Here is an 11,742-nt window from a genome sequence, read left to right as displayed (position 1 = left end):
AAAACAATTATTTCTATTTCCTTGATTGTTTAATAAACAAGACTTTATGACTTCATATATCATGATGTAGGTATTATTGATATATCTTTTTGGCTTCATGGATTAAGTTCAAAAGATGTTTTAAGTTGGTATTTTACATTATTTGTTGTTGTATATTATTTTGTTTTACTAAAAACAACAATGTAATATCTTCTAATAATTGTAAAATTATTTTTTTTTATAAATATTGCACTATCAATTTACTATTATTATTATTATTATAATTGTTATTATTATCATCGTCGCTATATATTTATATACAATTTTCTCGAGTATGATACACATGTTACTAGCCATTGAAAGATATTAAAAATTTTACATTATTGTTTGAGTCTTCGTCTATAATTCTTCCAACGTTATAGAAAGACATTTTTTAATATGTGACAACATTTTGTTCTAAAAATTATTTTTATACACATAAAATGTATAATAATATCGGTTTGAATGTTTTGTTTTAAAATAAATCAAACACCAAAGTGTGGTTTGCAAATTATAGTTTATAATTAATAGTGTATAAATATATCAAAAACTTATTATAAAAGTCATAAATAAAAATCATTATATAATATAACTCAATTACGTATTACATGTTATATTTTTTTTACGATTAGTATAACTTTCATCCGTGTGTAACACGGACTTTCATTATTAAGCATGTTATTATTTAAATGGTATATTTAATTTGGATTATATTGTTTTTTTTTAATTTTCAGGTAGTGAAGCAAAATTAGTTTTTTTTTAGAATATTTGAAGAAGTTGATGATGGTTTAATATGAAAGAACATGTTTAGGTCTTTTGTTTGTTTTTTTTGTGGTTTGGCGTATACTAACTTATTGTAACTTTAAACTTTTAATATCTAGAAATTGTAAATGGTTAACGCTTTGGTATGAAAGTTGAAGAAGTTTTGTGTACTAGAATTTGTTATTTAAATTTATTATGTTTGTTGACATGTTTTTTTACCTGTGTGTAACACGGGTTTATACCCTACTGACCGGTAAAACAAAAATAAAATAATTAAGTTTTCTGATGACCACCGTCACCACTGCCAGGTCAGCACAACATAAAACCGCCATGCCACGTATCTAGCTCAATGTCCACATTCCATACACGCAAACAAACACCAGTGCAAGATTAAACACTCATCATCAGTACGAGATTTATCATTTATATAAATCAGAAGTACCCCAATGTCGTGCTCATCAGCTCGTGTCTTCAACAACCTTATTATTACTCGAAGACTTCTAGCACTTATCCCGTACAAAACCCCCTTCAAATTATCGGTTAATTTCATCAGTTTGTCATCATTCAGGTTTATCAAAAACATATTGGTCTTCTACAAGATTTGGTAGTTACAATAGAAGTCTAGTGTTGGGTACGAGATTGAATCAATCCATGGCTCAGTCGAAGCAATCGGTTTACGACTTCACCGTTAAGGTTGGTTTCTCTTCATTTTGATCTCTTGTGTTTGTGTGTTTTCACTTTTCAGTTATGGGTATCTTGAAAGATTGTTTCTTGAATTAATAATTAGTATGCATATTTATTCATCGGACTTGTTCGTGAACGATTCACAAACACAATATAAATTAATTTGATTAGGCTAACCGAGAATGGTCAGTATGAACCTAGGCTATCTAGTTTGTGTTTATGTTTTATTATAACATTCATAATCATATATTAATTTACATATAGATATATCAATATACACGTATATATTTTGGTTTTATAGTTAATAATTTTGATTAATTTAAATTTAATTGATAAGATTATAAAGTCATTAAAGAATATAGAAAACCTTTAATGAACAGACATTAACGAACATAAACAGATGTAAACGAACACATTATCAAACATTCACAGACACAATTGAACGAACATGGCTATGGCTTCTTTTCGTGTTCGTTAATTTAGTTAACTGAACGGAATTTCTTGTTCATGTTCGTCCATTTATTAAATAACGAAATTCCAACCAAACATTCAGTGTACTTCAGTTGGTGGCATGTACCCACAAAAGTGAAGATCTTTGAATGTGATCTTAGCATCAATTAGTATTAGTTTATAATGTGTTTTAAATAGTATTTTTGTTTGGTTTTGTTTTAGGATGCAAAGGGCCAAGAGGTGGATCTTAGCCGGTACAGGGGAAAAGTGTTGTTAATTGTTAATGTTGCATCACAATGGTAAAACTATATGTTCCCATAATTAATTTCTTGTTAATTAGCTCTTTTTTAATTAACTTCTAATTATATGTTACAGTGGGTTCACAAACTCTAATTATCCTGAGCTGACAACCTTGTACCAAAAGTACAAGGATCAAGGTTTGTTTTTTTCCTGTTACTGTTTAAACATTTGTTTCACTTTCTGTAACTTAAATCTTTTTAATCTTTTTTGTGATATTATAGGTCTTGAGATTCTTGCATTCCCATCTAATCAGTTTAAAGGGCAAGAACCCGGAAGCAATGAAGAAATCCAAGAGTTTGCTTGTACTCGCTTTAAAGCCGAGTATCCCATCTTTGCTAAGGTTAGTGCTGTTAAGAATCACTTACGATGAACACGCACAATCAAACTGCAGAAAAGAAACGAACACAAGACAAGGATTTGTGTGGCTTGGTCTAAGCTTACCTACGTCCACGGCTGCAATAAGAAATTTATTATTTCTTTATGCTTTGACACTCGTGATAAGAAATTACAAACACGATATCAATATATAGAGACTTATTTAAGAGACTAGTCTATGGTTTATATCAAGTAACTGATATAAACCAACAAGTGTTGTCCAAACTGTTTCATGGAACTGAACAAATAGTGTTGAACGAATTTGTTGACCCGTGCTTAATGCAGGTTGATGTAAATGGCAAAAACGCCGAACCCCTGTACGATTTCTTACGGTCAAGCAAAGGAGGGCTTCTTGGTGACAGCATTAAGTGGAACTTCACAAAGTTTTTGGTTGATAAAGAAGGAAAAGTCGTTGACCGTTATGCGCCAACCACCACTCCGCTAAGCATCGAGGTATGTCACATGTAACACATGTAAAATAACCAGTTGACGTTCGACACTTGTGAAACTCATGTTTTCCTGTTTCGTTTTGTTATTGCAGAAGGATATAAAGAAGCTGCTTGGTGTCGCTTAAGGGTTCTGGTACTCTCGTGTTTTCTTGTTTAGTTTTCATTTTCGTGTTATGTGATTTCGTACTTTGAACTTTATATAAGTGAAGTTTATAGTTTTTGTAGTAATAAAAACAACCTTTTACATGTATATCTTGTGCTTTATGGTGTCAAATGTTTGGTAAACATTTATTGTTACAGAAATGACACGGACCTTACAAACCTAACCGAACTTTACTACACCGTGAAACTTTAGTTAATCGGACCATGTAACCTTCATCCACCCCCAATCCTTTCTCGGGACGCCAAGAGCCTCCCAAACCGCCTCCGATGCATCAACAATATCATTCCGGCACGGTGGTTGATAAGCATGCTCATCGTCGCACCCCATAGTCGAGTCACACTGGTCAACCACCTTAGCTTTAACACTCTTCCCGTTACCATAAATAGTAATATCTTTAAGGCATCTTTTCCCATTATTATACCAACCAGTAGATAACGCGACGACTCTGGTCTTATCCGAGTGAAACTTTTCGTCACACTGGGATGCCCAGCCGCCATCACCACCGTCTTCAAAGCTATTTAGCGTTAAGATGGCTTCTGTTCTTCGTGTCACGGATGGTGAGCAGTGGTAGATGTCATAAAACTTCCCTTCTTTGCAGCATTCCGCCATGTTATGTTCGTTGCAATGGTTTCCTGGCGGTTTTTTGCCCTTAAGGCGGCCACTCGGGCTGCAAACTTGTGCTTCGGTGGACGTACTAAGAAACACGACCAAAAGAATCATTACGATGGCTAGAATATGAGTGCGGTTTGGTTTAGCCATGGTGGTCATTTCTAGCTTAACTAGTGGTTTGGATTTGGAGTTGGGTGCCATCAATGGGACATATTTATAGAGGTCTTGATTTACTAGAAATAAACTTATCTTGTTTGACTTGGGTTATGATCCATATGATGTTAGAGAGTGGTATATGATATATCAATACTGATGCTTTTACATGGATTGTAGAATATGGACTAAATATTGGTATTTTTAATATTGGGTAAAAAAGTCTGTTTGTTATATATATAATACAACTGGAATTGGAAATTCTCAAATTAAACATATTACTAGTCAGCTCTCATAAAGACATTCAATTTTCAAATCCAAAAGTGAACATATATTCTTAATGTGAAATTAGAAAATGAAAACATGTTTTTCACGACAGCTTTAATATGCGATCCCGGTTAGAGCTGTACGATGTTCAAAACTCTATGTTTTATATATATTGTAATATAATGTTATGCACTTGTAAATCTTTGTGGGGTTCCGCTGACTAGTGGACACGTCACGTATATGACATATGTCCTTCATGGTGAAGTGGCACGGGACGTTCTCACATACCTCCGACAGCCTTCAGTATCGTCAATCTTAGTTGTAACCTTTACTCACAACTCTTTGTTTGAAAAACATTTCAAGTGAAATATTAATGATAGATTAAACATGTAGTCACATCAAGTTGTTATCATGATTTGAACATTTAATTTTGATTATCAAAGGATCCAAAAAGGTATAAACTTTATTTGTCATGTCTGTAACTGTAGCCACCAAAGCTAAAGTTAGCATCTTGTCACGCATCTGTCAAGTCAACTCTTGATTATTCAAATTAAATAATAAAATCCAATTTCAACGCAATTAGCTCTCAAAGATCATCCATGGCAGACCAAACCAAGAAAACCCTCTATGATTTCACAGTCAAGGTTTGATCTTCATCTTCATCTTGTTATTTGACTGTTATTACAGTTGACCTTTAGTTTTCAAATTAACAATAAAATTAGACTTAAGAAATTATTAATTAGTCAACTTGGCTCTCTAACTGTCTAGCTTTAGTTTGATCTTATTAATTTTGTATTAGTTTTAGTATTATGTTTCGAGTTGGGTCGGTTTTGGGCTAGAACCAAACCAGACACAGAAACTTCGGTTTTTGAATTTTTGAAAATGGTTCGATTTTGGTTTTTCGGTTTTCAGCTTGGGTTCAGTTGAGCGATAACTGAACTTAAACCGAAAACCTACAAAACCGAACTGAGATTAATCGAAAACCGAATTAACCGAAAATAGGTTATTGGGTTTTTTTACACTCAGTTGACCAAAGTTAACTTAACCCAGTCAAACTATTTATATCTCTATATATTTCGAACTTTTATACCTCCCTTTCATGTATTTATACCTTCATTTTTTGTATTTATGCATTTATTTCATATATTTGTAAGAAAAAATTTAGGTCAAGCTTGATTTTGTTTATTAACCGAGATTGACCAAACCGAAAACCAACAAAGTAACCGAATAAACCGAACCGATTAACCAAAACCGATTGATTAATTTGGTATCGCACACCCCTATGGTTTTTGACGGTCTTTTCGGTTTTGCCATTTGAGTTAGAAAATTTTGGGCCGAAAAAAATTAACCAAAAATAATAAATTTGAGCATAAATCACTTTGTTAAATAATAACTAATTGATTATTATACATTTATGTTAAAATATTTGAGTTACATGTTTGCTAAATTCTTGTAAGTCACTTAAAATAAAGAATAATAATTGAAAATCTATAAATTCAGATTTTTTTTTTTGGTTTCTAGTACATGCAAAACAAAAACCAAACTATAACTTTGGTTTTTACAAAAACATAAAACCAAGCCATCGATTTTTGTTTCGGTTCGGTTTCTTCGGTTTCATGCACACCCCTAATTTGATGTTCAATTTGATGCAGGATGCGAAGGGTAACAATGTGGACCTTAGCGTTTACAAGGGAAAAGTTGTACTTGTAGTTAATGTTGCTTCCAAGTGGTATGCATAGCAAGCTCATGTTTCTTTTTTACTATTTAACTATCTTTCTGAACTGGCTTTGTGGTTATATATTCTAAAGTGGCTTACAGTCAGTTGTGTTGTTGGTTCTTTGTGGCAGTGGGCTTACAAATAACAACTATGATGAACTGAATCAGATTTACTTGAAGTACAAGGAGAAAGGTTTGTCGTTTTTGGTTTCGTTTTCAAATTTTGATATAAAGCGCGTTTCATCTTAAAGAATGAAATCTCGGTTGCCCTTTTGAATTATCGGGGTACGGTTCCAAACAAACTAAGAAAGTGCATAACCACCAAAAACTATGTTGACCAAGATTTATGAATTATGATATTCAAGATGTTAGTTTGGTATGGGGTCATATGAATAATGGAAGATTATGTTTGACTTTTTTAGTTGCAAAACCATAGAAAAGATTGTAATTTGCAAAAAATAATGATCTTGAAGAAAAAGCACGTCATCAATTACACCTGGGCCTACTATCTGTACACCGCCCCTAAAAGTATACACCAGTTTGCATGTCACATCGTACCCATATGACCTTTTTCGCCTATTATGATGGGGCGAAAAAGGTCATACGGCTCGTATGGCGTTTGCCGGTGATTTCTTTATCAGTCAAGAGATCATATTAACCGTATGATTTCGCCATACACCCCGTGAACCTACATAACTTTTTTCGCCCTATCATATGCCTCATATGACTATCAATACGACCCATTCGACCACTTTTCGTCATTGGCGTCTAGATAGCACATCAGTGATGTTTGTATAGCCGAGTCCTCACACTTTTTACAAAAAAAGCATTCATCATTGTAAAGAAAAGTAAGGTTTTTTATTTGTATTATTAGCTATGATGGTATCAGTTACTAGATGAAATATAAGGTTTGACTGCAATGAATGCAGGTTTTGAGATCTTGGCATTTCCATGCAATCAATTTGGGGCTCAAGAACCAGGAACTAATGAAGAGATTGTTGACTTTGTATGCACCAAATTCAAATCAGAGTTTCCCATCTTTGATAAGGTAAAAATCCAAACAATCCATCATCAAAAAACTACTAAATTTTCAAAATTTATAAAAAAGTTTGAAACTTTGATGCAATTTCACCACAGGTCGACGTGAACGGTGAGAACGCAGCACCCGTGTACGAGTTCTTGAAAACAGGGTTCTATGGAATCCTTGGAGGAGACATTCAATGGAACTTTTCCAAGTTCTTGGTTGATAAAAATGGTATACCTGTTGACCGCTATTATCCGACAACTTCTCCTCTTACTATCGAGGTAAAAAGACAAAATTACCCTTCTAAAAATAGTCATCATCATGTTTTGCATGAACTTGTTTGATTTAATGTACCCTTGTTTATTTTTTGCAGAGGGACATTCAGAAACACTTGGGTCTCCTGTAGATTTCAAGATTTGCAGAAACTGTTTGAATGTGTTGAATAATGGCATATTATGTATTATTTTCTGTTGGATGATTGAAAACTTATATTGAATAATTCAAGAAACATGGAAAAACTTGCTAGAATTACCATGAACAAACCCTAGAAATGAACATTAGCCTCAAAGAAAGACAATAGCTACAGATGACAATTGTGCATTACAAGATCTACTGAACAAATAAAAAAGAAAAGCTCTAGAGCTAAACAAACATAAACATGTCAAGTTTTCTTGTTTTAGTTTTGTAACAAATACATCAACACATAGCCCGCCATTAATCTACAAGATAATATCTAGTTAAGCTGAACTCCAGGACTCTTCTCACCTCCTGAGGGTGGCTCAATTGCGGCTATCGCTTTAGAATTATCTCCTCCTCCGCCACCACCACCATATAAGAAACTACTAACCACCACCTGCCGCCAACAAAGAATATGTAATTTGCATAAAATCACTAAAATGAAAGTGAGAAGAAAAAAGGGTGTAAAAATGATACCTGAACAAGGGTGGAGGCGATAAGTTTACCACCAATGGCGCCACCAAGAACTTGACCGTCAGAGTTACAAACGGAAATACTAAGACCGCCGGTTCGGTTGCGAGGGCTACCGGTTTCAGCAAGCAGATAACAACCCGACAAGCAAAGAATCTCAAAACGACCCTAGAAAGTTGTTATAATAGAACAATGTGACAATCATGATTTGACTAATGGGATATCAAATTAGCTTTTAGGTTAAGTGGCCAAACCTCATAAGTCACGGTCCCGCCAGAAGATGTAAATTGGCGTAATGTCACAGTTGAAACAGAACCGTTGCCTGACAAGATGCAGAGCGCCCGTTGCCTTTGCTGTGCAAAAGATAATATCTTTTCTGCAACATCCTGCAACATAAAGATTTACAATAATGCTTATCAGCTCCAATTTCAAGAATCAAGAAAAATAAATTTCGCAAAAAAAAGGTTTTGATTTTTGGGATGACCCGATATAAATCACAGCATTTCTCTCACAAAGTTTTAATCTTTGCCTAGTAATCACTTCAAAGGTATTGATAAATATTGGTTTCAGACTTTCAGTCCACAAGATTCATATATTTCATTATCTTTAATCTTTATAGGGAAATTTTGGATATGCAATTGATGATTGAACATTTTAAACAAATTATGTAAGTGCTGTAATTGTTTTAATAAGAGAATATTAGTTACAAAGACATTATCACATACCTCTCCAACTGATACATGGATGATATGAGGTGTGAAAGCAGATCCGGCTGAATTATGCATCCATTCACCTAACACATTTTAACAAAAAAACAACACAAGAATGAGAAGAATATAGAATTTAAACCAATACATAAAAAAAGTCCAAGATTTATAACAGCCAATGTAGATTTTAGAACAAGATACTAGTATACTATAATCTAAACCAATACATGCATACTCACAAATTAATGATGTAAAAGAATCTGCACAAGACCGATATAAAATGCATAAAGCAACCAAAAATAATAAGCATACCAACGTTTGCAAGCTGTTGCTTCCTTCCGCTGCCAGGAGGGCGTCCCCTTTTCTTTTGTGGTGTCGGTGTGGTTGGATCAGGTGTCGCAACCGGGGGTGCAGGCGTTAGTCCCAAAGCCATGTGGTTCCCATCAGGTGCATACTTTCTAGGCCTCCCTCTTTTTTTCTTTACAACAACAGACTCACTTCCGCTTCCACTTCTAGGGTCTGGAAGAGCGGGAATGGCAGCTGCACCACCACCGCCATCATCACTCACACCACCACCGCCGCCGCCACCTTCCAAGTTAAATCCATGAGGGAAACTATGCGGTGGTGGTGTGTTATGTTCCAAATGATACGAAGAGCCTATCGAAGGTGCTAACCTCATATTGCTATGGCTAACGGGCGATAAATTAGGGTTAGATTGAATCTTGAAACCAGGTGGGACTTGAAATCCTCCACCCTGATTACCTGACCCGCCATTCGAACCCGACCCGACGTTAGAACCCGAGCCCTGAAACCCTCTATTGAGATAAAATGATGGAATTCCTTCCCTTCCATCCATGCATTTACTAACTAATCTCGCACCAACCTAAATACACACACACTTCTAAAACCACAATTGAGCAAAACCCACAAAATTTAACAGCAAACTAACCACAAACACCTGCCAAGATCCTAACTTTTCACAAAATTCGACCTAAAAACACAAAATTGAGCAACACCCACAAAAGATAAACTGAAATTGAAAGAGGGTTTTACATGGGTTTTTCAAGAAACAAGAAAAAGATTGAACCTTTAGTGAAAAAGATTCAAGCTTTATGAGTACAAGCAACACCAAGAACTTACAAGAACAAAATTTGAGGTTTTTGAATCTTGATAATGTAGAAATTAGGGCAGACAAACCTGTGTGGGATGGTGAAAAAATGTGATTTTGGAAGTGAAATAAAAAACCCTAGATTTAAAATTGCAGATGGAAAAGAGTTTTGGGAAAGAGAAATAGGGAGGGAGGGTAAGGACAAAAGTGAAATGGGTTTGAGGTGATTTTGAGTTTTGAATTATATAGTACTTCTCTATATAAACTAGGACAAAACCTTTTTGTTTCTAGGATATAAAATGAAAATAATAACACTCAAGGTCAACATTAGTCAAACCTATGAGATCTATTATTAAAAAAACCTAAGTTTAGAGTATTAATAAAGGGCTTGCTTAAAGGAATGTCCTTTAAAAACTATTTACTTAATGCGTGACGTGTTCAGTTGATTATTTTTCGTACGGTCGTTTAGATTTAACGATTTTTTTAGTAAATGGGCGATAATATTTTACTTTTTTCTTGTGAATGCACATTTAATCCTTGTAAGATTAATGGTAAACAGGCGTATCACTTAGGGGTGTTGATTAATGGATCAGCTGGTATGTGTATATTTTGAACCTTAATAAAAGTTTTATACAATATATATAAATGTATAAAAGCATTTGAGCATGATTGGGTACTAAATCTCTACTAACTTAAATTAAACAAGGTTAAGTCAAAAAAACTTTTTGTAAAAGGGACCACATACCTAATACTTTGGTTGAGTTTGGTACACAAGAGTTTCTTTTGCATGTGATGAGGGTTGGGTTAGAACAAGATGCAGATTTCAAGGGCCCAAATTGCATTTGTAGGTCAAGCAGTTCACCAACTGGACCCACTAAGAGAAACAGATCATGGCCTTTTATGCCTTGTGGTTCTTACTTCTAAAATAAAATTCTAAAAAGACATGAGATAAACACCAATGGGAAGGGCAATGTGGTAAATAGGCAAATAGCATTGACTCCTTCAACCACATCCAAGATCATTCGAGCCTGGTTCAAGACTGCTAATGTCGATTCGGGTCTTGTAGATCTAGTTGACAAAATTGGTGGGAAGCAAGAAATGAAACAATGGTCTTAAACAAGTGAATATAAAAGATTTAGGCTTTAGCAAGTAGCAACAATATAGTATATGAATCCAGGTTGGTAAAAAGCTAAATAAACAGATGCTAAATTATTTCTTGAACATATTCTAATGCTACTTGATATCCATCAAAAGTAACATCCTATTTGGTTTGTTAGTTTAGCTCGTTAGTTAAGCAATTGATCAGAGGAATCAACGTGGCGAAAAATATCACACAGAAACAAAAAGGTAAAACAAGAACACATGATTTACATGGTTCAGACAAAACACCTATGTCCACAGTACTTCCGGCTTTCAGGGGGTGACAACTCTTGGCCTGATCACAACGGTAGGCCCAAAACTTTTTAAAAAATTACACACACACACATACGAAAAAAAATATATGTATTTTTAATGTTTAAACTCAATTACCTAATTCAGTTGAGCTTATTTATATTAAAAAAATCCACATCCCAAACCATAACCCAATAAATCCATTTAAAAATAATTTTTTGAACCCAATATAAAAAGATTTTAACAATTCTTGGAAACAACCCTTTACGGTGAGCTGCAACTAGGTTCAATAACTTAGAAACCAAGAAAACATAAAACAGGCCCAGGCCCTCCTCAAATAAATGGGTTGCCCCCATTTGTCATCTAAGTGTCAAACTGGCCCAAAGGCCTTCACAAAACCGAACAACTACATTGCAACTTGTTTAATAAATTTACAAATCAAATCAAACATGATTATTTTAACCACACAGAAAAAAAAGTTATCATTCATTTAAAAGATTCTACATTCTTTTATCTTTTACAATTTTGAATTCCAAATCCAGTTCATCAAATAAATTACTTTCACAAGTTTCAATTCTTTATAAAATTAAAGTTCAATGAACCCAACAGGCCAACACCCCAAAACTAAACCAATATAG

The 11,742-nt window shown here is 34.2% G+C and overlaps 4 protein-coding genes across 5 annotated transcripts; 2 read left to right on the top strand and 2 right to left on the bottom strand.

The window, feature by feature from the left end:
* Window positions 1–1,235: 1,235 nt before the first annotated feature.
* LOC143627320 (putative phospholipid hydroperoxide glutathione peroxidase) lies at window positions 1,236–3,255 on the top strand. Its single transcript, XM_077097169.1, has 6 exons — window positions 1,236–1,473; window positions 2,137–2,213; window positions 2,290–2,351; window positions 2,436–2,554; window positions 2,875–3,042; window positions 3,131–3,255. The coding sequence occupies exons 1-6, from the start codon at window positions 1,432–1,434 to the stop codon at window positions 3,161–3,163; spliced, it is 501 nt and encodes a 166-aa protein (XP_076953284.1). The 5' UTR covers window positions 1,236–1,431; the 3' UTR covers window positions 3,164–3,255.
* Window positions 3,256–3,304: 49 nt separating this feature from the next.
* Window positions 3,305–3,921, bottom strand: LOC143627319 (kiwellin-1-like). Its single transcript, XM_077097168.1, has one exon. It carries the CDS (start codon window positions 3,919–3,921, stop codon window positions 3,394–3,396), a length of 528 nt encoding a protein of 175 aa, XP_076953283.1. The 3' UTR covers window positions 3,305–3,393.
* Window positions 3,922–4,768: 847 nt separating this feature from the next.
* LOC143627318 (glutathione peroxidase 1) lies at window positions 4,769–7,503 on the top strand. Of its 2 annotated transcripts, XM_077097166.1 has the most exons (6): window positions 4,769–4,874; window positions 5,883–5,959; window positions 6,078–6,139; window positions 6,876–6,994; window positions 7,084–7,251; window positions 7,344–7,501. In XM_077097166.1, the coding sequence occupies exons 1-6, from the start codon at window positions 4,830–4,832 to the stop codon at window positions 7,374–7,376; spliced, it is 504 nt and encodes a 167-aa protein (XP_076953281.1). In that variant the 5' UTR covers window positions 4,769–4,829; the 3' UTR covers window positions 7,377–7,501. The 2 variants fall into 2 exon arrangements, with proteins under 2 accessions (XP_076953281.1, XP_076953282.1); XM_077097167.1 differs by lacking the exon at window positions 4,769–4,874 and having other exon boundaries at window positions 5,739–5,959; window positions 7,344–7,503.
* Window positions 7,504–7,533: 30 nt separating this feature from the next.
* Window positions 7,534–10,052, bottom strand: LOC143627317 (AT-hook motif nuclear-localized protein 5-like). The gene is made up of 5 exons (XM_077097165.1): window positions 8,917–10,052; window positions 8,623–8,690; window positions 8,152–8,283; window positions 7,904–8,065; window positions 7,534–7,823 (listed from the first exon to the last, which is right to left on the bottom strand). Exons 1-5 carry the CDS (start codon window positions 9,458–9,460, stop codon window positions 7,704–7,706), a joined length of 1,026 nt encoding a protein of 341 aa, XP_076953280.1. The 5' UTR covers window positions 9,461–10,052; the 3' UTR covers window positions 7,534–7,703.
* Between the last annotated feature and the right edge of the window lie 1,690 nt (window positions 10,053–11,742).

The sequence above is a fragment of the Bidens hawaiensis genome, unplaced genomic scaffold (assembly GCF_021521415.1).
Source record: "Bidens hawaiensis isolate Kalapana, Puna unplaced genomic scaffold, B.hawaiensis_p1.1 tig00004618_1, whole genome shotgun sequence".
Lineage (NCBI taxonomy): Eukaryota > Viridiplantae > Streptophyta > Magnoliopsida > Asterales > Asteraceae > Bidens > Bidens hawaiensis.
The sequence above is the reverse complement of the archived record's forward strand: the minus strand, read 5'-3'. Positions and strand labels throughout refer to the sequence as shown.